This window comes from Babylonia areolata, chromosome 3 (assembly GCF_041734735.1).
Source record: "Babylonia areolata isolate BAREFJ2019XMU chromosome 3, ASM4173473v1, whole genome shotgun sequence".
Taxonomy (NCBI): Eukaryota; Metazoa; Mollusca; class Gastropoda; order Neogastropoda; family Buccinidae; genus Babylonia; species Babylonia areolata.
The window spans coordinates 54951070-54978569 of NC_134878.1; the positions used below are offsets into that span (position 1 = coordinate 54951070).

Genomic DNA, 27500 nt, shown 5'->3' on the forward strand with positions numbered 1-27500 from the left:
TTTGTTCCGAGGTCCGAACGAGAGAAAGAGGCCGCACACACGTTTGACCAAGACAGAATATTTCATTCATTCAAGAAAGACTGGTGAAACGTTTTGTACTACCGGCATGTCTCAGTTCCATCAGATGGACATTCAGCTTGGGTCGTTTGGGAGTACAGGACGTGTGTAAATAAGGGAGCAACTTCGCATGTCCTTTCTCTCTCTCTTTCTCTGTGTGTGTGTGTGTGTGTGTGTGTGTGTGTTGTGTGTGTCCGAGGACAGATTGGAAGAATAGGCTATGCCTAAAATCTTAATCCTTGAATAAAAACGTTTTGAGTTCTGAGTTCTGTGTCTGTTTCTGTCAGTCTGGTTGTCTCTCTCTCTCTCTCTCTCTCTCTCTCTCTCTCTCTCTCTCACACACACACACACACACACACACACACACACACACACACACACACACAGAGGGAGAGAGAGAGGGGGGCACTCTAGCACGCATATTCCTTTCTTTTTACTTCTTTTTTCTTCATTAATTTCTCCTTTTTTTCCCCATTATTCCTTTGTGTGTTCATCCATTTTGTTTCTTTCTGGAGCTCTTTTAATTTCTTCATTTACCCATTCTTCCTTGCTTCTTCCACCCCCACACCCCCTCTTCCTTCTATCCGTTTTTCATTCTTACTTTCTTAAATCCTCCTTTCTTTTCTTCATTATTTCTGTCCGTCCATCACATTTCCTCCCTTCTTTATTTCTTCCTTTCTCTCTTTTTCTTTGTTTCTCTTTCCTCTCTGTTGTTTGTAATCATGTTTTGATTTTCCGTCCTTCCGTCTTCCCATATTTCTTCCCATCTTTCTTTCTTCCTTGCTTCCTTCATTGGTTTTTTTGCAATCATACTTTGATTCTTCGTTCTCCCGTCCAACCATATTTCCTTCTTTCTTTTTTTTTTTTTCTTTTTTTTCAATCTACCCATATTTCTTCCCATCTTTCATTCCTTCTTTTTTGTCTTTCTTGCTTCCTTCATAGTTTTATTCTTCGTTCTTCTGTTCATCCATATTTCCTTCCTTCCTTCCTTCTTTCTTTCCTTCTTTCTTTTTTTTCATTAATCTTTCGTTACTTCCTTGCAACTATACAAATTTGGATTTCTTGTCATTCCCGTCTATCTATATTTCCTCCCTTCTTTCTTTTTTTCTTTTTTTTTCTTTTTTTTTCCTTCTTTCCTTTATTCTTTGTTTTGTTTTGTTTTTTGCAATCATTTTGATACCACGCGTTCTTTGTGACCATGCTTGAGTGAACCTTCCTTCCTCCTGGAAGAGAGTTCGTGGGTGGATGGTTGCCTGGTTCGTTGAAGGGACATCGGGTTGGCTGGTGAGCTGGTCGGTTGCTTGCCGGTTGGTTGCTTGGTTGCTTGCTTGCTCAATGACCATCCAGAGCCCGGAGGAACTTCTGGTCAATGATCTTGGGCACCAGTTTGTGCCTGCAACACAGAGGGGTTCTGTTGTCATTGTTGCTGTTGTTAGCAGCATCAGGATGGATGGGCCGGCTGTACCGGGGCGACAGCTGGAGCGACTGGCCCACGACCTGTAGGGTGTGGGGGGTGTGTGGGGGGGGGGGGGCTGGTGTGCCTGGAGAGCTCTCATTGACGGCCCATGTCCAAGACGGGACCACAGGCGTAGATAGATAGATAGATAGATACTCTTGTTGTTTGTTTGTGCTCCAGAGTTTGTGGGACATTTTGTTTTTTCTTGTTCTTCTTTTTTCTAGGATGGATGGTGATGAATGGTGACTAGGGTTTTGAAGGAGCCACAATGGAGGTTGGGGGTGGGTGGGTCAGTTTAGCTTTTAGGACTATATTTGTATTTGTATTTCTTTTTATCACAACAGATTTCTCTGTGTGAAATTCGGGCTGCTCTCCCCAGGGAGAGCGCGTCGCTACACTACAGCGCCACCCTTTTTTTGTATTTTTTCCTGCATGCAGTTTTATTTGTTTTCCCTATCGAAGTGGATTTTTCTACAGAATTTTGCCAGGTACAGAAAAAAAACCTCGGTTTATCGTCTCATCAGAATGACTAGCGTCCAGACCACCACTCAATGTCTAGTGGAGGGGGAGAAAATATCGGCGGCTGAGCCGTGATTCGAACCAGCGCGCTCAGATTCTCTCGCTTCCTAGGCGGACGCGTTACCTCTAGGCCATCACTCCACTCAAGGCTGTACTCATTATAACACACCCCAGCGTCAACCAGCATGGGAGATCCATTATTCAGACACCTGCAAGTATTGTTCAAAAGAGTTGGTGGGCTACACACATTGTTGACGTGTGTGGTCAGTGGTTTTTTGTTTAATTGCTGGATATACAAAAATGAATCGATACTCTAGACGTTGATTTGTGGGTTGATTTAAGCAGGGATGGGGATGATTTTTGTTTTGCGTGTTATGTGTGTGTGCACATGCTGTGTGTGTGTGTGTGTGTGTGTGTGTGTGTGTGTGTGTGTGTGTGTGTGTGTGAAAGAGACAGAAAGAGACAGAGACAGACAGAGAAAAAAGATAGAAAGAGACAGACAGGGAGAAAGGGAGAAACAGAGACAGAGACAGTCAGAAAAAAAAACAGAGAAAAAGGGAGAAAGACAGATAAAGAGATAGAGACATAGGCAAAGAGAAACAGAGAGACAGAGCGCGGGGGTGGGGGGTGGGAAGGAGAAAGTGAGACAGATAGACAAAGAGACAGACAAGACAGAGACAGACAACTGTCAATGTCGTCAGTGTCGGCAGATTCATGGGGGGCTGTTGTTTGAGGGGCGTGGTGGCGGTCTCCACTCTGGGAGGGACGCTCACTCAGTCCTGCTCCGCGACTAAGCCATTATTGTCGTTAGTAGGGGGCTTAGTAGGTGGTGTCCTAAGTACGTTAAAACAGAACAGGCACCACTGAACACCACCGAAGTGACTCAGCAGCAGTGCAGGGTCTCATCTGGTGTGTGGCCTCCTGGCGACCTAACATCGATGGTTCCCTGTGGACTGCCGACGCTGGAACTGCGATGGACGATCCCGGGTGTGGCCGTGTATGGGGGAATCTAAATGAGCGGCGTGGGAGTAATGCCACTGAAACAGTGCAGATGTTGGGGCAGCCAAAAAAAAAAAAAAAAATAGAGACAGACAGAGACACAGAGCGAGTAACAGGCAGGGGGAGGGACCTGATGGGCATGAGGAACATGAGCAGCAGCGGGAAGATCATCTTCATGTAGGGGATGGGGCTGAAGCCGAAGACACACAGCAGCAGGAGCTGGCCCAGCTGGATGAAGGTGAAGGTGTGGATCTTGCGCTGGGGCACCCTGCGGATGTAGTGGTTCGGGGGGTAGGCCGCCTGCAGTCACAGTCACACACACACACACACACACACACACACACGGAAGCATGCACGCACACACAGAAGCACGCATGCACGCACGCACACACACACGGAAGCACGTACGCACATGGAAGCTCACACACACACACACACACACACACACGGAAGTTTGCACGCACACACACACACACACACACACACACACACAGAAGCTCAACCAGTTCAGATAACACGAGCATGAGAGAGACAGACTGAAGGGATACAGGCTGACCAAGATTATTCCTTTTGGGTCTTTGGTCTTAGTTACTAATCACCCCCCCCCCCCCCGCACGCACGCACCCCCCCTTTCCCTCCCCTCCCCTCCTTCCCATTCCCACGCGGCTACCCCCCCCTCCCCCGCCCCCCATCTTCCTCCATCCCCTCTTTCCCCACACTCTCCCTGCCCCCTCACTCCCGTTCCTGTTCTGTTCTGCAGTATTGTATTCTATTCTGTTCGATTGCACTCTATTGTATTCTGTTCTATTGTGTTCTATTGCATTATGTTCTATTGTTTCTATTCTGTTCTATTCTACTCTGTTCTGTTCTATTGTATTCTATTTTGTTCTATTGAATTCTATTCTATCATGTTCTGTTTATTCTATTCTGTCCTGTTGTATTCTATTCTACTATGTTCTGTTTCTATTGTATTCTATTCTGTTCTGTTGTATTCTATTCTGTTCCATATTGCATTCTATTCTACTATGTTCTGTTCTACTATTGTGTTCTATTCTGTTCTATTGCATTCTATTCTGTTAATGTTCTCACCTGCTCAGTGATGAGCAGCAGGACGCGCTCAAAGAACTGGTTGCCGTAGAGGGCGGTGATGGCCACGTAGAGGAAGAGCCCGTTGAGCACGGCGCGCGGGATGTAGGACAGGGGCTGGGGCAGCAGGAACATGGACAGGCCGATCATCACGTGCGACACCACGCCCGTCACGCGCGTCTCCCGCACGTGCACCACGCTTGTGTGCAGCAACACACACACGCACATGCACACACACACACACACACACACACACACACACACACACACACACACACATTGGTACGGCGATATAGCGCAGCGTGCACCACCACATAACACAATCGTCGTGTTGTAGTGAAAAAGAAAAGAGAAAAAAGAAAAGAAAAAAAAGGAATGGATGTTTGAAATGTGATATGGGTACACACTTAGGCTCTTTCTGTCTCAGTCTCTGTCAGTGTGTCTGTCTGTCTGTCTGTCTGTCTGTCTCTCTCTCTCTCTCACACACACACACACACACACACACACACACACATATATATATATATATATATATATATATATATATATATATATATATATATATGGAGGGGGTGAACGTGTTCGGAGGAGGGGGCGTGGGAGTGGGGTGTGGGAGGGAGGGTGAGTGAAGACGTGACCGGACAGGACTTTATGTAAGATCTTCTTGTTGTCCTGTTCATCTATAACTGTGCTGTATTGTTACATGATAAATAAAATAAAATTAAATTAAATTAAATTTAAAAAATACCAATCACCCCCACACACCTCCCCCTTTCCCTTCCCTCCACCACCCACGGTTACCCCTCCCCCATTCACCCCCCCCCTCAATCCCCCCCCACCCCCACACACACACCACTCCCTCTTCTCCCTTCTCCACTCTCCCTCTCTATGCCCCTTATCCACGACCCCCTCCGCCGTTCATCTCCCCCACCCCCCAACCCCCACCCCGCTTCCTCACTCCATTCTCCTCTCCCACCCACCCCCACCACCCCCACACACACCCCTCCCCCCGCCCCCCTCTCAAAACCCCCAAACCCCAAAAGACGGGGACTTGGGTACCACTCACATGTGGTGCACGTGCCCCTGGTCAATGATCTCCTGGGTGTCTGCCAGGGCCCGCACGTGCAGCGGGGAGTGGGGCAGGGCAGCGTGCACCCAGGGGAAGGCGAACAGCGACAGGAACCCGTTGATGAGAGCCACGACGAACAGGTCCCAGTGGTAGGCCGCCCCCTTCTTCAGCCTGCAGCAGTGTGTGAGTGGGGAGGGGGGGGGTCAGGGGGGGAATGGAAGGTTGAAAGGCTGAATGAATGTCACATCGACGGGCACAACAGGCCCAACACTCAGCTTATATCATCGCTGATTGATTTGAGCTTACGGTTGGGCCAACAGCAAAGTGAGATTTGAACTTACAGTTGGGCCAACAGCAAAGTGAGATTTGAACTTACAGTTGGGCCAACAGCACAGTGAGATTTGAGCTTACAGTTGGGCCAACAGCAAAGTGAGATTTGAGCTTACAGTTGGGCCAACAGCAAAGTGAGATTTGAGCTTTCAGTTGGGCCAACAGCAAAGTGAGATTTGAGCTTTCAGTTGGGCCAACAGCAAAGTGAGATTTGAGCTTACAGTTGGGCCAACAGCAAAGTGAGATTTGAGCTTTCAGTTGGGCCAACAGCAAAGTGAGATTTGAGCTTACAGTTGGGCCAACAGCAAAGTGAGATTTGAGCTTACAGTTGGGCCAACAGCAAAGTGAGATTTGAGCTTACAGTTGGGCCAACAGCAAAGTGAGAGCTGTTGTCATCACTGGTTTCTCCACTGCAATGGGAAATCATTTGTTTTGTGAACAAACTTTATTCCTTCACAGACACAGCAGCTGTATAACAGGTAAGTCTAAGCACAACAAGCAAAGCTGATAACCGTGCTCTAAACTTGTTACTTGTCAAAATCAGTTACAGCTCAGTCTGTTGTGAAGGACAATTTTTGTATTTGTTTTTCTTTTTATCACAACAGATTTCTCTCTCCCCAGGGAGAGCGCATCGCTACACTACAGCGCCACCCATTATTTTGTATTTTTTCCTGCGTGTATTTTTTTTTTATATTTTCCTATCGAAGTGGATATTTCTACAGAACTATGCCAGGCACAACCCCGCTTTTGTTGCCGTGGGTTCTTTTACGTGCGCTAAGTGCGTGCTGCACACGGGACCTCGGTTTATCGTCTCATCCGAATGACTAGCGTCTAGACCATCATTCAAGGTCTAGTCGAGGGGGAGAAAATATCGGCGGCTGAGCCGTGATTCGAACCAGCGCGCTCAGATTCTCTCGCTTCCTAGGCGGACGCGTTTCCTCTACGCCATCACTCCACTGTCGAACTAGGGGGCAAAATTGTACTGGTCTTAGTGCTGCAGCCTTGGGGGCGACCTGGCCTTTGGGAACCATCCCAACATCGACTGTCCTAAAACCCTTTTGAACGAGAGAGTGGGGATGTAACTTGGGCAAGACACTCTCCACTCTCATCAAATTCTAGCCCAGACAGTCGGGACAGCAGTTGCCTCTTCTGGTTTTCTGATGGTCATTGTCGGACACGATTGACTAGCACACAGACTGGTGCAGTAGCCGAGTGGTTAAAGTGTTGGACTTTCAATCTGAGGGTTCCCTGGGTTCGAATCTCGGTAACGGCGCCTGGTGGGTAAAGGGTGAAGATTTTTCCGATCTCCCAGGTCAACATTATGTGCAGACTTGCTTTGTGCCTGAACCCATTTCGTGTGAAAAAGCTCGCGGAAGATCAAATACGCCCGTTTTAAAGATCCTGTAAGCATTCGTCGGGTTATGGAAACCAGAACATACAGCATGTACTCCGAAAACGGAGTGTGGCTGCCTAAATGGCGAGGGTGAATAAACAAAACAAAAAATGATCATACACGCAAAATGTTACGTCTGTCTGTGTGTGTATGTGTGCGTGCCTGAGATCTGATCGAATGAGCGCTCAGTCGTACCCAGGTATGCAGCCTGTTATGCAAAATGACCCCGTGTTTGTTTGTAAAACGCGTAGAGCTTGGTCTCGGACCGGGAATAGGAGCTGTATACGCACCCATGTCATTCATCATTCATTCATTCATTCATTCATTCATTCATGGCCTTTTCACGGCCGTCGGGGCAGTGAACTCATCATACCCACTGTGTCTAGGGCTCGGCATAGGAAGACGGGGGCTCAGTCTGCTCCTTCCGCCGTTTTCACCCTTTCACCGTCAGTCAATTAGAGCGCAAAATTCCCTTGTGCTTTTAACACAGAAAATATGGTGTTTTAAGAATAGCTGGGAATTCCCCTTGCGATGTGTAGAAAATATGGCCTATCCTACCACCGAACATGAAGAGCAGTAGGTTCATGGATAACAGATCCATGGATCTGGTCACCTTTCAGTGACATGGGCCCTCTACCTAGCTGCTGTATAAATGCGAGTTTGGCAGTGAAAGGGTTAACCTTCCCCAACCGAAGTCAGGGATAACCCCTTCACAACTGATCAATCAAGTGGCCCACATGCACGGGAGGTAGGGGGATTAGGCTGTGGGGGGGGGGGGGGGGGGGGGGGGGGGGGGGGGGGGGGGTTCGGGCCGCGTGTGAGAATGAAAACAGTTTCCTGTTATTAGTGTCATCGCCGTTGTTGTCATCGTCGTTGTCGTCGTTTAGTTGGTTGTTTGGTTGGCTGTTTGCTTTGTTAAGGTTATCTTGTCGATTGTCGTTGTGATGTAGTTGTCGTCCGTGATGTTCTTCGAGTCTTCGACAAGTCTTTCACTCCTTGTTCCTATCTTACTTTCTTTTTTTTACTGCTTTCTTTCTCGTTTCATTTCTCTATTTCTTTCTTTCTTTCTTTCTTTCTTTTATGATTATCATGTGTGTGTGTGTGTGTGTGTGTGTGTGACGTGTGTGTCTGTGTGTGTATGTCACGTGTGTGTGCGTGTGTGTGTGTGTGTCACGTGTGTGTGTGTGTGTGTGTGTGTGTGTGTGTGTGTCACGTGTGTGTGTGTGTGTGTGTTTGTGTGTGTGTGTGTGTGTGTGTGTGTGTCACGTGTGTGTGTGTGTGTGTGTGTGTGTTGTGTGTGTGTGTGTCACGTGTGTGTGTGTGTGTGTGTGTGTGTGAGGGGATAGAGGGTGGGGTCTCCTGTCACGTTCATTTTCTCATATTTCGTCTCTTAGAAAATATCGTACTGCAGAAATATACATCGAAAAGACATATCCGATGTCTTTAGACAGATTAGACCTGTTATATAATAAACAAGAACATCAAAAAAGTTCACTCGACTTTCTTATAACCGGGGTTGGCTACACTCCGCAAATACAGCAACAGCTTTCATTTCTGTTTCCACCTCGGTTCCTCGAAAAAGCCACGTTTTAATCAAGGTCCACGTGCGTCAGTGCAGGTTTTGTTTTGTGCTGTGTTAATTAACGAGTTCGTCAGCACTTCCTGGAAACTGCGCATGTTGTTGGTTCTGCTAATGAGATGAGTTTCTCCGAATGTAATCAAGCATATTTGGGTCATTTCCTGTTTACAGTGTCTGAGGGGGATTGTACTTGGTGGGGTGAGGTGTGTGTGTGTGTGTGTGTGTGTGTGTGTGTGTGTGTGTGTGTGTGTGTGTGTGTGTGTGTGTGTGTGTGTGTGTGTGTGTGTGTGTGTGTGTGTGTGTGCGCGCGCGAGTGCGCGCGGCCTTGTATGCATACATTCTATTTGTACGAAAATGCACTTGTATCGTCATACATACAATTAGAACAACAACAAAACTAGGAACTGCTAAAGCACGTGTGGCTTGTGTGTGTGTATGTGTGTTTGTGTGTAAGTGTGAGTGTGTGTGTGTATAAGCGTGTGTGTGTGTGTGTGTGTGTGTGTGTGTGTGTGTGTGTGCGTCTATCTGTCTGTATCTATGGCTGTATATGCAAGTCTTGAGTACGAATGAGAGAGAGAGAGAGAGAGAGAGAGAGAGAGAGAGAGAGGGTCTGTTTTGTTTTTTTTTCTGAGTGAAAGTATTGGTTATCTGTGAGAGAAAGTATGGGTTATACAAGTACACCTTGTCTGGCCTTATCAAAATGGATAGTCTATAATTTCTAGATTATCCAAATGTCAACGAACGAAGTCTCGTGCACTTTATATAATTTACGTGGTGCCGTTGTCTTGACTGACTTTTTTTTTCTTTTTTTCTTTTTTTTCTTTTTTTTTGATGGGGGTGGGGGTGGCGAAGGGGTATCGACAATTGCACACACACACACACACACACACACACACACACACACACACACACACAAAGGTAAGATGAATGACAGCAATAAGATCCTTTCTCCAAACCCACCCCTCTCCCTCTTCCCCACATTCCAAATAATTCATTGCTTGTGTGTTAACTGGAACGCAGGTTTCCTGCGAAAGGAAAAGAAACACATACAGGAGAGAGAGAGAGAGATGGGGGAAAGAGGGAGGGGTAGAGAGAGGGGTGGGTGGGAAGGAGAGGGGGGAGGAAGGGAGCGGAGAGATGGAGGGAGGGGGAGTGGGAGAAAGAGGGGGAGGGAACGAGAGAGAGGAAGAGAGAGGGACAAAGAGAGAGGGGGTTCGCGGGGATAGAGAGGGGTGTGCACATGAGTGCACACACACGCACACACACACACACACACACACACACACACACACACACACACTGACTTGTTGTTCGGGGTGTTGACGAGGGCACTGGAGATGTTCTGGTCCATGAAGAACAGCAGGGACAGAGAGAAACCCAGGCCCGCGGCACCCAGCACCGCCCCGAGCGGCAGTGTGGCCAGGGGAGCCAGCTCGAACATACTCTCGTCGGGGTTGTAGGCGAAAGGCTGCACTGAAAGAAAGAAAGAACACACACACACACACACACACACACACACACACACACACACACACACACAACCACACACACAAACACAAACACTCACACACACACACACACACACACACACACACACACACACACACACACACACACACACACACACACACACACGTGTCATCAAAATGGAGTGGGATGAGATACTGTCTGACTGAAAGGTGCAGACGTGCGGCCACAGAGTAGGGTGGGGTCGGGGGAGTGTGGGGTGTGTGTTTGTATGTCTTTGTGGGTCTCTGTGTGTGTGTGTGTGTTCGCGCATGTGTATATATATATACATATATATATATATATATGTGTGTGTGTGTGTGTGTGTGTGTGTGTGTGTGTGCGTTGTTTGGGCCTGGGGAGGCGGGGGGCGGGGGGGGGGGGGGGAGTGGAGGGGATCATCACTGGGTTGATTTTGCATTGCATGTAACTTTTCTGTGTGATCATCTTTCATGATTATCTCGGGGAGTTTGGGAAAACTGAAACCGGTTTTCTGCGCACTGCACTTGTTGCCGCGAAACATCCGCCTTTTGATCTGTAGGACGTTCATCCTTCATTTCTTCCTTGTCTTTCCCCACCCCCACCCCCCAGGGGAGGAAGAGAGCGGAGTGTGTGGGTGGAGAGGTTCGTCACACAGAAAGAAAGAATAATACCCAGAGCAGGTAAACCATTTGAGAGACGTGTCTCCTGGGATCTGTTGTAATTGCTGTAATTATCCATTTTCTTTTTTCCCTTGTCCATTATTAATCTTCCGTGTTCTGCCTCGTGGATTTTTTGTGCACGCACGGGCACAAAGCACGCACGTGCGCGCACGCACACACACACACACACACACACACACACACACACACACATACATACACACGTCCACGTGCGCACACACACACACACACACACACACAGCAAGAAAGAGAGACAGACATACAGAGACAGAGGGAGTCAGACAGACAGAAAAAGACACTGAGACAGAGAGAGACAGAAACAGAGGTATGTGATGATATATAAACTATTTCAACTCTATTCAAGTATAAGGGACGCTACTCAGAAACCCGGCAAACCGCACGAAACAAACTGACATCAAAGACACAACATTAACCAAAACAAAAATTATAGCCCAGTTCTATTTGTATTGTATTTGTATTTCTTTTTATCACAACAGATTTCTCTGTGTGAAATTTGGGCTGCTCTCCCCGGGGAGAGCGCGTCGCTACACTACAGCGCCACCCATTTTTTTGTATTTTTTCCTGCGTGCAGTTTTATTTGTTTTTCCTATCCAAGTGGATTTTTCTACAGATTTTTGCCAGGAACAACCCTTTTGTTGCCGTGGGTTCTTTTACGTGCACTAAGTGCATGCTGCACACGGGACCTCGGTTTATCGTCTCATCCGAATGACTAGCGTCCAGACCACCACTCAAGGTCTAGTGGAGGGGGAGAAAATATCGGCGGCCGAGCCGTGATTCGAACCAGCGCGCTCAGATTCTCTCGCTTCCTAGGCGGACGCGTTACCTCTAGGCCCTCTCCATCTAGTTCTAGATATATAACATAAGCATAATCCGAAAGTTACCCACGATAAGTCAGAATTCGGTAAGAAACGTGCTGAGAGCAGAAAAGACAGGACCCACAAAGACATACAAACACACACCCCACACTCCCCCGACCCCACCCTACTATGTGCCCGCACGTCTACACCTTTCAAGTCAGAATTCGGTAAGAAACGTGCTGAGAGCAGAAAAGACAGGAAAGGTGTAAGGGGTGAGGGGGGTGTGGTTTGTGAGCAGCACAGAAGGGAGGTAACTTACACCGGATGTCCCTGAAGACGTAGGAGCCGAAGAAGCTCATGAAGAGGACCGCCAGGGGAAGGGCATAGTCTGCCAGGATCTCCCGTTTGGCGGCCGTCAGGAATGGCCTGCAACGTTTATATACATAGAGACAGAGACAGAGAGGCGCTTTGACACTTTAATGGCATTGGCCATGAGGTCATTATGACTTGGATGAATGCGTCAAAACAGTTTCATTGTATAACAAACTATTTCATAATAAAAACGAATAAAAATGGTGAAAGCAAATAATGAAACTAAACAAAGTTTCTTCTTCGAAGAAAAATGGTAGCAACGACAGACAGAGACAGACAGAGACAGAGAGAGAGGGGATCAAAAAGAAATCATATACAGTTTAGTCGGACTTCCCTTTTGGACAGACATCCAGGACTCACCCTCTCCAACAACGCAGCCTGGCGAAATTAGTTTTCATAAGATGCTCGTGTTTCTGTTCTGATCTGTCTTATAAACCTTAAGGATTTATGACAATGAAAATTAACATTCTATTCTACTCTTATTTTATTCAGCCTTCACCGGACCAAAAGACCCAAGCCATGAACAACTCTGACCTCAAGGGCATCAATCAATCGATATGTTGTTAAACTCAACTCCAGCTACTTTATTGTTTAGTTCTGTTTCAAAGCTCCATCCCCCGGCCCTCCCTCGAACAACAAAACCTTCACAACACCATGAGCCTCCACCCATCCTCAACACTGAATAACCTGAATTTGAGTTGGAGCGCATTTCAGCAGTGTCGTTGAACTGAACTGTACCCGGTACACTTTGAGTTGGAGCGCATTTCAGTAGTTTCATTGAACTGACCTCTACCCAGTACAGTTTTTAGTTTAAGCTTGATTCAGTTGTTGTTGTTTTTTAATAAAGTCCAGCCTCGTTCAGTTCCCTTGTATCTGTTAGGTTCATTTCAGTTCAGTTCAAACCGCTAAGATCAGTTCCGTTCATTTCCCGTTGTGTTCCGTTCAGTTTCGTTCAGTTCTGTTGCATGAAGTTCTGTTCAATTCACTTCCGTTCAATTCACTTCCGTTCAGTTCCATTCCGTTCGGGTCAATTTGAACTGCCTTTTGTTTCGTTTACATTTAGTTTCAGCAGCTTTTTTATTATTATTTTTTTTAGTATAGTTCAGGTTAGTTTAAACAGCCATCAGTTTAGTCGCCGCAAACACAGAGGCAGAAAGACAGAAAGGAACTAAACAACCGTTAGTTCAGTCTAATTAACATCAGTTTAAACAGCAAACAGCTCTTTTAATAAAGTTAAGACACAAATGTGTGCTAGCTTCTTTCACTCTGCTGTTTGCAGATGAGAAGAACACAGGAATAATCCCAACAGCAACCCCCCCTACGAACCCCGAAAACGAACAAAACAAAAACAAAACTCAACATGTTGTAATGTGTATGTGTTCCGACAGGCGAGCCGCTAACAGCTACGGCGGAACAAATTTCCGTGGAGGAACATTTCTTTGCGGAGTAAAAATAATAATAATAATTACCCATATCGCCAGCTTGGTCCGTCACAACCCAGTTTAAAAGTTAAGTGATGTCTCAGCCATGACACACGAGACACAACAATGACAACAGCACTTTCCCCCCAAAAAACAATAAAGAAATAAACAATAACGTGTCTGACACAACTATCTCCCAGCAGACTGCGATGTCCAGAATGAACTCCCAGACGGGGTACTGACTTTGCTTTGTAGAGCTGAAAACAAATCACAAAGACACACCACCATCACCGTATAAGTAATAGGTAGCGATTGAAGAGTTACGACTCAAAACGCAGCAATCACCCCCATCTCCCACCCCCCAGCCCCCTCCCCCTCCCCAACTACCCATCCTCGAAAAAAAAGAAAATTAAATAATAATAATAATAAGAGTAATAAACAGCAATGTATATGCAACGTGTGTTCCTACAGGCAAGCCGCAAACAACAACGCTAACAGCACGGCAGAATAATTATCAACAACAACAACAAAAAACCTCCCCGGGAGATGACTTTTCGTTGGGGGAGCCCAGCCACGCAGGGCACACAGCACACTCACGTCTTGGTGAAGTTGAAGAGGGTGATGCCCACCCACACCGTCCCCAGCATCAGCAGCAGGAAGAGGATACTGCTCTCCCGGAGACACTCTCCCTCTCCGACCCCTGACCCCTCCATCATCTCCCTGCCTCCTCCTCCTGCTTCGCTCATGTTGCTGCTGAGGTTAGTGGCTAGTGTCGTTAGTAGGGTGGTGGTGGTGGTGGTGATGGTGGTGGTGGTGTTAATGGTGGTGGTGTTGTTGAAGGCAGGGGAAGAGGGTTGGTTAGCGGGGGTGGCACAAGCGTCACTGAAGTAGTTGGTTTGGAAATCTGCAGAGATAAATTAGTATGTTGAGAGAGAGAGTGGTAGGGGTGGGGGTGAGGGGGCAGGGAGAAAGGGAGATGGAGGGATGGGCGTGGGGGAAGGAGGGAGGGAGAGAAAGAGAGGGGGGATGCAGGGAGATAGAGGGAGGAGGTGGGAGAGAGCGGGAAGGAGGGAGAGAGAGACAGAGAGAGAGAGAAACACGTTTTAATTGAACGAGTGTTACGGGATTGTTGTACAATTAAGGAATGCGTAAGCAAACTGTTTCAATCGAAAGACACGGTCAGAAATGATAGTTAAATAAATGAAATGGCTTAGTTAGTTGATTAGTGAGTACAAGAAAGAATAGTTAAAATAAGCCTGCTCATTCGAGTATGATGTGCCTATGATGAGTGTGTGTGTGTTGACCATGTTTGTTTTTTTCCTTTGTGTGTGTGTGTGTGTTGACCATGTTTGTTTTTTCCTTTGATTTCTTTTGTGATTTTCAGTCTGTAAAACACCGGTTAAGCCTGACAATGAATTATTACTGTGCTGCACTTAACTCTTTACCGGTAATCTCACCCCATTAACTATAGAAAGAGAAAATAGAAAATGAATGCGTTATGGTTTAAATAATCTTTAATTATTCAACAATACACATGATTACAATGCAATGAATGACAAAAGAGCATCAACAAGCTTAAAGCTTATACTGTGCTCACAACGTTGCACTTCAATTTTATCATGACGGCTGATGAACCATATTATGACTTGCATCAAATAACATTCATAAACAGTAAGTAATGAAATAATGAAATAAAACAAATAAACAAACAGTACATAATATAGTAAAATAATGCTAATATCAATATTAACATGAGATTAAATTTATTATCACCAGAGTAATTGGCCTAATTGAGGAAAAACACGAAGAAGAAGAAGAAGAAAATTTAGAAGAATGGTGGGTAAGGTGGTGGGGGAGGGGGAACAGAGGGGAGAGGAGAAATTCTAACAGATCATTGGCCAATCCATTCAACTTCGAATATTTGGTCAGTCAAATAAATCCAACATGAATCCAATGAATGCGTTATCTTAAAAAAAAAAACACACACCACAGAATCGGCAGCAGAAGCAGCAAAGCGTTTTCACACCAGTCATTCACACATAGACAAAACTGATTCTTAGGAATCAAAGACAAATCATAAAATTCACAAGACAACGACAACGACTCGAAAGATAGACAGAAGGGGTCGACTGATTGTGGGGTGGGGGGTGGGGGTGGGGGAGTGGGAAAGAAGGGGTACTCTTATCTTATCTGTCTGTTATAATCAATGTGCAGTATAGTAGGCTATGTTTATAATTATATTCAAATAATGTTTCTTAATTCTTTCTGTTTTTACATTAAGAATACTAGTTATTACCTGCAGTGTGTGGATGTATGTATGAAACGATGTATGTGATATTTTTTACATTTGTATCTTCGTAATATTCGTAAAAGCTGTTGTTCACTTTTACAGTTATGGTCCCTATGTTGTTTACTTGTCTATGTTGTGATAATGCACCTGACCAAATTTCTCCAGTTGGAGATAATAATGATATTCTTATCTTATCTTATCTTACTCTTCGCGAATTCTGGAGAGAACAACCTAGAGATGAGAAAATGAGATTAGTTGTCAAAAGTGGACAGCTGTGGGTTTTATTCATTTATTTTATATGAAGAAATTTATGTTGATTATAAAAACTGTTGAGTGGTTTTCATTCCCCATACTTTTGATGGGAGTTGTCGAATGACAGCGGCGTCACAATGCACACACACACGCACACACACACACACAGACAAGCTTTAACGAAACTCAGAATAAGCGAGCATGACCTAAAGATTGAGAAAGGTAGATATTTAAATATTCCACAAAAAGACAGATTGTGCAACAAGTGTAACATCCTGGAAGACGAAATCCATCTTCTTGATCATTGTATTAAATATAAAACCTTAAGGCAACAATTTTTAAAGGATATTCAAAATTCGAATAACACAGGACATATTCCCAGTCAGGTGATGCTAACAGATGATGAATATATACAAACAAGATTAGGAAAATTTGTGTATGAATGCTGCTGCAATTTACCGCATTAACTGATTGATGAACTGTGTGTTTTTCATTCGTTCATTCATTTACCATTGTAATTGTGTCTTATAAACCTTACGGTTTCATGACAATAAAATCTATTCTATTCTATTCTATTCACACACACACACACACACACACACACACACACACACACACACACACACACACACAATCGCGCGAGTGCGATATTTTTTTTTTTTTTAATATAAACTCTGAAGGGTATTAGTCTGCACTTGTATCAATTTGAAAATTTTATTCAAATTAGTTCATATCGTCACGGAGGGAATGAGTTGATTTTTCTCCCTTAGAACAAGGAAACAAAACCAAAGTATAATAATTATGACTTTAAGTTCGCAGTCTTCTTCTTCTTCGTTCATGGGCTGCAACTCCCACGTTTACTCGTATGAACACGAGTGGGCTTTTATGTGTATGACCGTTTTTACCCCGCTATTTAGGCAGCCATACTCCGTTTTCGGGGGTGTGCATGCTGGGTATGTTCTTGTTTCCATAACCCACCGAACGCTGACATGGATTACAGGATCTTTAACGTGCGTATTTGATCCTTTGCTTGCGTATGCACACGAAGGGGGTTCAGGCACTATCAGTATCAGTATCAGTAGCTCAAGGAGGCGTCACTGCGTTCGGTCAAATCCATATACGCTATACCACATCTGCCAAGCAGATGCCTGACCAGCAGCGTAACCCAACGCGCTTAGTCAGGCCTTGAGAAAAAAAAATGTTGACCTGGGAGATCGGAAAAATCTCCACCCTTTACCCACTAGGCGCCGTTACCGAGATTCGAACCCGGGACCTCCACCCTCAGATCGAAAGCCCAACCGCTATTGCGCCCGTCAGTTCGCAGTCATGAATTCGGGCTGAACGCCAGTGTGTGTGTGCGTGTGTGTGTGTGTGTGTGTGTGTGTGTGTGTGTGTGTGTGTGTGCTTGTGCGTGCGTGTGTCTGTGTTTGTGACCACAACAGGTCAAGCAGTTCCGAACGATTCTTTTTTCTTTGCCTGTATACTCACTGGCGGCAGTGTCCTTTATGGCGTCGACAGAGAAGGCAAAGGTGATGAAGAGGGAGAAGATCTCTTCGGTGGACCTGCACACACAGCATGCACTCTGGACAACGTGACCCCTCCATCCCCCGTGCCGTCCTACCTGTACTTGTGTGTATGACAGTCAGTCAAGTCCGAGTCCGACGAAGCCACGAGACAGACCACGAAGATTATGTGGACAAGGGGAAAGATGGAGTGATGGCCTAGAGGTAACGCGTCCGCATAGAAAGCGAGAGAATCTGAGCGCGCTGGTTCGAATCACGGCTCAGCCGCCGATATTTTCTCCCCCTTCACTAGACCTTGAGTGGTGGTCTGGACGCTAGTCATTCGGATGAAACGACAAACCGAGGTCCCCGTGTGCAGCATGTACTCAGCGCACGTAAAAGAACCCACGGCAACAAAAGTGTTGCTCCTGGCAAAATTCTGTAGAAAAATCCACTTTGATAGGAAAAACAAATAAAACTGCACGCAGGGGAAAAAAAAGGGAGGCGCTGTAGTCTAGCGACGCGCTCTCCCTGTGGAGAGCAGCCCGTCCGATTTTCACACAGAGAAATCTGTTTTGACAAAAAGAGAACAAGAGAGGCAAGGCCTTCAAGACTCACTTGTGATACACTTTTTAAAAAAATCCAAGCTTTTTATGTATTGAGTATAATTTCAAAATGTAATGTTGAAGATGAGAAAGATCAGTTTAAAGCAAATTAAGTCCCCTAGCATTAATTACACATTAATTTCCCTTTTTTACAACTGCACCAAAACGTTTGCAAAATAAATAAAACTTCCATGCTTAGCAAAAGAAGTTCCTGTTTGAACAAAAAATGATAATAATGACTGCTCTTGTTGTTGGGTCAGAATATCAGATCAAAGTGCCAAGTTTAGAGAATACAAAAAACATAAATATAACAGTAAATGCAGTTTGCATATAATTAGGCTTCTTTTTTTTTTGGTGCCCATCCCAGAGGTGCAATATTGTTTTAAACAAGATGACTGGAAAGAACTGAATTTTTCCTATTTTTATGCCTAATTTGGTGTGAACTGACAAAAGTATTTGCAGAGAAAATGTCAATGTTAAAGTTTACCACGGACACACACACACACACACACACACACACACACACACACACACACACACACACACACACACACACAACCGAACACCGGGTTAAAACATAGACTCACTTTGTTTACACAAGTGAGTCAAAAACAATAGAAAACGGACAATTACAGCAATTACAACAGCAGTCAGAGAACAACAGAGAAGCCCGGGCAGCCGTTGTCCCCGACTGTGTGGGACAGATTTTGATAACAGCGGAGAGCGTCTTGCCCAAGTTTAATCCCCACCTCTCTCTCTCTCTCTCTCTCTCTCTCTCTCTCTCTGCCAAGAGGGCTGTTGGACACAAAGTCGACGTTAGGAATGGTCCCCAGAAAGCCCCCCCCCCCACACCCACACCCCCCCCCCCCCCCCCCCCCCCCCCCCCCCAACGATCCCCTCCCGCCTCCCCCTTGCACAGTATGAATATGTTATGTTTGTTGGTATTTTTTTGTTTTGTTTTTTAAGAGTTTATGTCTACTACTGCCTGTGTGCAGCATGCACTTGGCGCACGTAAAAGAATCCACGGCAACAAAAGGGTTGTTCCTGGCGAAATTCTGTAGAAAAATCCAGTTCGATAAGAAAGAAAAACAAATAAAACTGCATGCAGGTGAAAATACAACAAACAAAAAAAGGGGGGGTGGCGCTGTCTGTGTAGCGACGCGCTCTCCCTAGGGAGAGCAGCCCGAATATCACACAGAGAAATTTGTTGTGAGTTTCAGTTTCAGTTTCAGTAGCTCAAGGAGGCGTCACTGCGTTCGGACAAATCCATATACGCTACACCACATCTGCCAAGCAGATGCCTGACCAGCAGCGTAACCCAACGCGATTAGTCAGGCCTTGAAAAAAAAAGGTGAATAAATAATAGATAAGTTTACATAAATAAATAAATAAATAAATAATAATTATAATATAAAAAATTCATTTTGTTGTGATAAAATGAAATACAAATACTAAACGCTGTTTTACTGTTGTACTGTCCGAGTACGGCCACAAGCCATTTATACACCACACTAATCAGCTATAGAAAGAAAATCAACAAAGCAAACCCCAGTTTTTAAGTTCACATCGAGACACTGCCACAGGAGACAACCATTGTGAAATTGTGATGGGGGGGTGTGCGGGGGCTCGAGGGGTCGGAGAGCTTTTCGGGAGTTATCTCAGAGAGCTATTTCAGTGCGTGCTTCGGAGTTATTTCGGGGAGCTATCCCAGGCAGTGCTTTTGAGCTACCTCGGGAGAGGGTTGGGGGTGGAGGTCAGGCGTTTTTGGTGTGTTTTTTTTGGAGCTTCCTGTCTTGCGGGCACGGCAAGCGCTGTTACTGAAGGGGGGGGGGGGAGTGAACAACAAAGTTGGCGCTTTACCCCCACCCACCCAGAGCCGAGGCCGAGGCCGAGGAGGAGCAGTCTCACCTGGAGGACCACTTCATCAGCTTGCTGACGTCGAAGAAGGAGTAGAGGAGCAGGAAGAAGCAGTTCCAAAGCCCCACGCAGGAAAACATGGCGCTGAAGTTGAGGTTGAAGTCTTCACAGATGCTGTAGATGACTGATACAGGGGGAAAAAGAGAGAAGGATGAGGGTGGGGTGGTGGGGGGTTGGGGGTGGGGGGATGACCACGAAGAGAAGAGTTACCAAAAAAAACATCATAAAAGAGACAATGAGACAAAAAAAACAAATACCACATAATGATAATCATTACAAATCATGGACTATAATTATGAACGATCGTACACATACACGTAAACATACAGTGAGGAAGAGAGAGAGAGGGGGGGTTTGGGTTGGGGGGGTGGGGGGTGGAGGGGGGAAGGTGAAGAAGGGGAAAAGAGAGAGACAGTAGAAGATGGGGGTGAAGAAAAAATAGAGGAGAGAGGGGTAAACGGGGATAGGGGGGGGGGGAGTAAGAGAAATTAGGGATTAGGCAAAGAGAGAGAGAGAGATACAGTGAGGTAGTGAGGAGAGAGAGGGGGGGGGGGACTAGGGTGAGGGAAAGAGAGGGATGAGAGAGACACAGAGAGAGGGGGGGGGAGGAGGAGTGAGAGAGCGATGGAGGCAATGAGGTGTCGGGCAGTGACAGAGAGGATATGAAGGAATGAGAGGGAGACAAGGTGAGGGAAAGAGTGGAAAGAAGTGTGAGGGGGGAGTAGAGAGGGGGTGATTGGAGAGGAAGAATGAGGGAGAGAGAGTGGAGGGGAGGATCGGGGGGGGGGGGGGGGCGGGGGTGGTGGTGGTGGGGTAATGGACAGGTCCCTTTCGTCCTCTGTCTGTCCGTCTGTCTGTCAGTCTGTCTGCCCGCTCTCTCTCTCTCTCTCTCACACACACACACACAACACAACACAACACAATACAATACAACACAACACAATACACACACACAACACACACACACACACACACACACAACACAACACAACACAACACAACACAACACAACACACACTGACGTACTTTTGGTGTAGAGAGCCAGAGGGGCAGTGGTCAGCAAGACGATAAGGGGCTGACCCCCAAGCAGGGCGAACAACACGCCCCCGAACATCTGAGAGAAGAGGATCTTCTTCACACCTGTCATCACAGCCAATCAGTCACATCTCCTTCTTCTGCGTTCACTCGTATGCACACGAGTGGGCTTTTACGTGTATGACCGTTTTTACCCCGCCATGTAGGCAGCCATACTCCGTTTTCGGGGGTGTGCATGCTGGGTATGTTCTTGTTTCCATGACCCACCGAACGCTGACATGGATTACAGGATCTTTAACGTGCGTATTTCATCTTCTGCTTTGCTTGCATATACACACGAAGGGGGTTCAGGCACTAGCAGGTCTGCACATATGTTAACCTGGGAGATCGTAAAAATCTCCACCCTTTACCCACCAGGCGCCGTCACCGTGATTCGAACCCGGGACCCTCAGATTGACAGTCCAACGCTTTAACCACTCGGCTATTGCGCCCGTCAATCAGTCACATCAAAAATCAAATCTGATTCTGGTACTAATCCTACTCCCCCCCCCATCCCCCACCACCCCCCGCCCCCCACCCCGTGTTTCAAATACACCCTGTCCAGTACGATACCCCCCATAGAATCCACATCTGCTCTATCTATCTATCTACCCATTCCGTTCAAATCTAATCCAGTCCAATCAAGTCCGATCCTGTTCAACACCTCTTTTCATGTCCAATCCCAAGAACTTGAAACCACTACGTGGATGTGAATAATAAGTTAGCACAGATACATACAGGCACACGCGCACGCACACAAGCACACACACACACACACACACACTCTCTCTCTCTCTCTCTCTCTCTCTCTCTCTCATAGGAGCGCCCACGTACACGCACATAACACGTGTGTGTGTGTGTGTGTGTGTGTGTGTGTGTGTGTGTGTGTGTGTGTTGTTGTTGATATTGTTATTGTCAATCAGCAGAGGAACTACCGGCAACAACAAAACAAAGGAGTGGGTGTTGACTCTCACCAATGGCGCCGTTGGTGTTGTTACTGTTGAGCATGCCGAAGGCCAAGTTGGGCAGAACGCAGGCGAAGTAGAGGAAGAGAGTGGCGGCCGCCACTTTGTGCGGCGTCTTGTGGCCCCGCACCCCTGCACACACACACACACACACACACACACACACACACACACCACACACACACACACATACACAAACACACACCACACAACACACACCACACACACACAGCACACACACACACACACACACACACACACACACACACAGAGTCAGTCAGTACAGTGCAGTTATTTGCTACCCCCCACTCCCCCATACGCCCATTTTCCCCGATTTGTATTTATGCCCCAACCCCCTCCCCCTCCCCCTCCCCCACACCACCCTTACGACCCCATAATTATGCCAGCATGATTGGGATTATTCTGTCAATCAAAATGAATAGAAAATATAGAAAACCAATAAAAGGACTCTCTGTCTCCGTCTCTGTCTCTCTCCACCACCTCTCTCTCTATTTCTCTGTCTCTCTCCCCACGTCTCTGTCTCTTTCCCCACTTCTCTGTCTCTCTCTGTCTCTGTCTGTCTGTCTTTCTGTCTCTCTCTCTCCCTCTCTCTCCCCACTTCTCTGTCACTCTCTCTCTCCTGCAGAGATCTCACCGTCTACATAATCTGACCAGTAGTGAGGCAGCCTTCGTTTCAGATCTCCCAGCATCCCTCTTCCAAAACCGCATCTGGAGGCCTGCAACACACACACACACACACACACACACACACACACACACACACACACACACACAAACTGAAAACAAAGGCGAACTGGAAAAGAAGAAGTAAAAACACTTTGATATTGAAACAAGTACACACACAGACGGGAGAAAGTGATAAATAAATAATCTAAAAAAAATATAAAAAAAATTAAAGGACACGGCTCTGTGTTGTGGCTACGCGCTCTTCTCGGGAAATGTTTTGTGACGAAAAGTACTACAAAACAGTGGTAGCAGAAAGCCTTATCTAATGATAGCGTCATTGCAGATTTGTGTAGTGCATGATGCAATATTCTTGCAGCTCCTAACCCTTCATTTTTTTCCCCCAGTAATGTTACTTTATGCCTCTGAATATTTGGTACGAAAATACGTTTTTCTTCAACGTTATTCTATCAAAACAAACACACACACACACACACACACACACACACACACACACACATATATATATATATATATATATATATATGCACACACACACAGAGAGATTAATTCGGTGGGGAATTTAGTGCGTGAGGGTAGATAGAGGTGGTTGTTCATAAACATTTTATTTTCTGTTGTTTTTTTCCTAGAAAAATAATATTGTTGCATGAATAATGTATGATTTGTGGTGTTTATTCATTTTCACTTATGTCTTGTTTGTTTGTTTGTTTGTTTGTGTGTGTGTATGTGTGTGTGAGTGTGTGTGTGTGTGTGTGTGTGTGCGATTGATGCCTTCTTCACTTTGCGCATACGCAGATCCACGTATTTCGGAAGGCCCCTGTGCAGTATAGTTTAGCGCATGTAAAAGAACTCATGGCAACAAAATAATTGTCTCTGGCAAAATTATGTAGTAAAATCAACATTGAGAGTAAACACAAATACACTTACAGACAAATAGGGAAACAAAGGGGTGGCTACGCGCTCTTCTCGGGGAGAGGAACCCGAATTTTACATAGAAAAATCTGTCATGGGAAAAAAACCACACCAATACACTGCAATGCAATGCAATGCAATGCAACACAACACAATATAGTACAAAGCAATGTAGTTTAGTGCAAAAAACATTGTAATACAATACGTTGCAATGCGGCGCAATGCAATATAATGCAGTGCAATACAACACAACACAACCCACTTCAACAACAACCAAACCCAACACTAATGCCAACACAACCAAACCCAAACCCAACACCAACACAACCAAACCCAACACCAACACAACACAACACAACACAACCAAACCCAACACCAACACAACACAACACAACCAAACCCAAACCCAACACCAACACAACCAAACCCAACACCAACACAACACAACCAAACCCAACACCAACCCCAACACAACACAACCAAACCCAACACCAACACAACACAACCAACTCCAACACCAACACCAACCCCAACACAACACAACACAACCAAATCCAACCCCAACCCCAACATCAACACCAACCCCAACACAACACAACCAAACCAACACCAACCCCAACACCAACACAACACAACCAACCAAACCCCAACACAACACAACACCAACACAACACCAACCCCAACCCAACCCCAACACCAACACCACACAACACAACACAACACAACACAACACACTTCAACAACAACCAAACCCAACACCAACACAACACAACACAACACAACACAACGCAACCAAACCCAACATCAACACCAATCCCAACATCAACACAACACAACACAACACAACACAACCAAACCCAATACCAACCCCAACACAACACAACCAAACCCCAGCACAACACCAACCCCAACACCAACACAACCAAACCAAACCCCAACACAACACAACACCAACCCAACACAACACAACCAAACCCCAGCACAACACCAACCCCAACACCAACACAACCAAACCAAACCCCAACACAACACAACACAGCACAGCACAGCACAACACAGCACAACACAACGCAACCCAACACAACACAACACGACACAACCCAACCAAACCAAACCCCAACACAACACAACACACCACCAACACAACACAACACAACACGACCAAACCCAACACCAACCCCAACACAACCCAACACAACACCAAGTCGGCTCCTCACCCCTTCAGGCTCGTCAAAGACTGAGGACTGGATGACGGCGTGTGACTTCCGACGCTCGGGCACCGCCTGGTGCTTGGCCAGCACGTGCGCCGCGTGGCGCACCATCTGCTTGAAGTCCTCCTGGCTGCTCGTGTCGGCCAGGGCGTGCCGGAGCTCCAGGTCCTGCATCAGGGTGCCGAAGGTCCGGCCCATCTCCAGGGCGCTCTTGGTCATTTTCTGGTGGTTGGAATGAAGATAGGGGGAGGGGGTGGGGTGGGGGTGTGTGTATTCGTTAGTTTTGGGTTCTCTGATCCTATGAAGGTCTTCTAAACTCATGGTCATTTTCTAACATTTGGAATAAAGTGATAGAGGAGATTAGTTCGTTAGTTTTTGGATCTCTGATCCTATGAAGGTCTTCAAAACCCATGGTCATTTTCTGGCGTTTGGAATGTAGTGATAGAGAAGATTAGTTCCTTGGTTTTTGGTTCTCTGATCCTATGAAGATTTAACCACTTTGAAGAAACGAAAATTGAAGTGGTTTGGGCCCGTCAACAGGGCACGCTTGGTCCTTTTTCTGGTGGTTGGAATGTAGTAGATAGAGGAGGTTAGTACTTTGGTTATTTGGTTCTCTTCTTCTTCTTCTTCTTCTTCTTCTTCTTCTGCTTTCGTGGGCTGCAACTCCCACGTACACTCGCATGTACACGAGTGGGCTTTTACGTGCATGACCGTTTTTACCCCGCCATGTAGGCAGCCATGCTCCGTTTTCGGGGGTGTGCATGCTGGGTATGTTTTTGTTTCTATAACCCACCGAACGCTGACATGGATTACAGGATATTTAACGTACCTATTTAATCTTCTGCATGCGTTTACACACGAAGGGGGTTCAGGCACTATCAGGTCTGCACATATGTTGACCTGGGAGATCGGAAAAATCTCCACCCTTTACCCACCAGGCGCCGTCACCGTGATTCGAACCCGGGACCCTCAGATTGACAGTCCAACGCTTTAACCACTCGGCTATTGCGCCCGTCGGCAGATCCAATCAAACCACGTTGCTTACAGCGCGGTCAACCCACCGAACAGAGGAGACATTAAGAGAGAAAGAGACGGATCACACAGAAAGTGAGAGAAAGATGGGATTTTTTGATTGACTGACTTTTATTTTCTGAGGGCAATAGAGTATACAAAACAATGCTTTTTTTGTTTTTTTGTTTTGTGTTGTTGTTTTGTTTGTTTGTTTGTTTTTTGTTGTTGTTTTTCATCCAGTCCTCCTCGAAAGAAAGGGAGAAAATGAAAGAAGATAAAGATTAAAAAAAAACAAAAACCCACAAGGAATCGAAGGCACACGGGCGATACAGAGGTGGGCGAAGACAGACAGAGACAAAGAGAGAGAGAGAGTGACAGTGACAGAGACAGAGAGACACGAAGAGAGAGAGAGTGACAGTGACAGAGACAGAGAGAAAAGAGACAGAAAGACACGGAGAGAGAGAGAGAGAGTGACAGTGACAGAGACAGAGAGACACGGAGAGAGAGTGACAGAGACAGAGAGAAAGAGACAGAGACGCGGAGAGAGAGAGAGAGAGAGAGTGACAGTGACAGAGACAGAGAGAAAAGAGACAGAAAGACACGGAGAGAGAGAGAGAGAGTGACAGTGACAGAGACAGAGAGAAAGAGACAGAGACACGGACAGAGAGAGAGACAGAGACAGAGAGACAGAGAGACACGGAGAGAGAGAGAGAGAGACAGAGAGAAAGAGACAGAGACGCGGAGAGAGAGAGAGAGAGAGAGAGAGAGTGACGGTGACATAGAGAGAAAAGAGACAGAGAGACACGGAGAGAGAGAGAGAGAGAGAGAGAGTGACAGAGAGACACGGAGAGAGAGTGACAGTGACAGAGAGAAGGAGACAGAGAGAGACAGAGAGAGAGAGTGACAGTGACAGAGACAGAGAGACACGGAGAGAGAGACAGAGAGAGTGAGAGAGACAGTGACAGAGACAGAGAGACACGGAGAGAGAGAGAGAGAGAGACAGTGACAGAGACAGAGAGACACGGAGAGAGAGAGAGAGGGGGGGGGCAGTCTCGGAAGTAGTAGCCAACAGTCTTGGAAGCAAAGTGACACTAATACCGCTGCGAGACTCCCACAGTCAGCCAGTGACAGAGCACTCGGGGGAACCCAGCCTGTCTGGTTTCCATCAGAACACAGAGCCCCGAGCAGCCCCCCCCCCTTCCCCCCTCCCTCCCCCGCCCCATAGACAGAGGGAGGATCAGGGGGGTTAGGGTTGATACGCTGATACAAGATGACCACCAAAAAGATTGGATGAACGGCGACATTCCGCTGACGACAGAATTTTGTATTTCTTTTTATCACAACAGATTTCTCTACGTGAAATTCGGGCTGCTCTCCCCCAGGGAGAGCGCGTCGCTACACTACAGCACCACCCATTTTTTTGTTTGTTTTTTCCTGCGTGCAGTTTTATTTGTTTTTCCTATCGAAGTGAATTTTTCTACAGATTTTTGCCAGGAACAACCCTTTTGTTGACGTGGGTTCTTTTACGTGCGCTAAGTGCATGCTACACACGGGGACCTCGGTTTATCATCCCATCCGAATGACTAGCGTCCAGACACACCACTCAAGGTCTAGTGGAGGGGGAGAAAATATCGGCGGCTGAGCCGTGATTCGTACCAGCGCGCTCAGATTCTCTCGCTTCCTTGGCGGACGCGTTACCTCTGGGCCAGCACTCCCAAGTACACTAGCAGACAAAATGTTCTGTGTGTTCCCGATTCCAGCACAGAGAAACACGGCCTGGCAGCTTTCA

At 46.3% G+C, this 27500-nt stretch overlaps 1 protein-coding gene across 3 annotated transcripts in view; it reads right to left on the bottom strand.

Annotated features, from left to right (window-relative positions):
- LOC143280121 (solute carrier family 4 member 11-like) overlaps positions 1-27500 on the bottom strand; it is a 44739-nt gene that overhangs the window by 2112 nt on the left and 15127 nt on the right. For 2 of the 3 annotated variants that reach the window (XR_013054991.1, XM_076584675.1), the window contains exons 6-18: positions 24707-24922; positions 22528-22609; positions 21882-22004; positions 20860-20973; positions 19825-19957; positions 17298-17371; positions 13865-14171; positions 11794-11900; positions 9793-9961; positions 5184-5357; positions 4121-4316; positions 3162-3331; positions 1-1450 (exon numbers count right to left, since the gene is read on the bottom strand). The exon at positions 1-1450 is cut by the window's left edge. Coding sequence is in view for 2 of the 3 variants with exons in the window: in XM_076584675.1 (XP_076440790.1) it covers positions 1390-1450; positions 3162-3331; positions 4121-4316; positions 5184-5357; positions 9793-9961; positions 11794-11900; positions 13865-14171; positions 17298-17371; positions 19825-19957; positions 20860-20973; positions 21882-22004; positions 22528-22609; positions 24707-24922 (1926 nt within the window). In the remaining variant the exon portion in view is untranslated. Of the gene's footprint in view, positions 1451-3161; positions 3332-4120; positions 4317-5183; positions 5358-9792; positions 9962-11793; positions 11901-13864; positions 14172-17297; positions 17372-19824; positions 19958-20859; positions 20974-21881; positions 22005-22527; positions 22610-24706; positions 24923-27500 lie in introns of those variants that run through there. The other variant, XM_076584676.1, reaches the window with a different exon arrangement.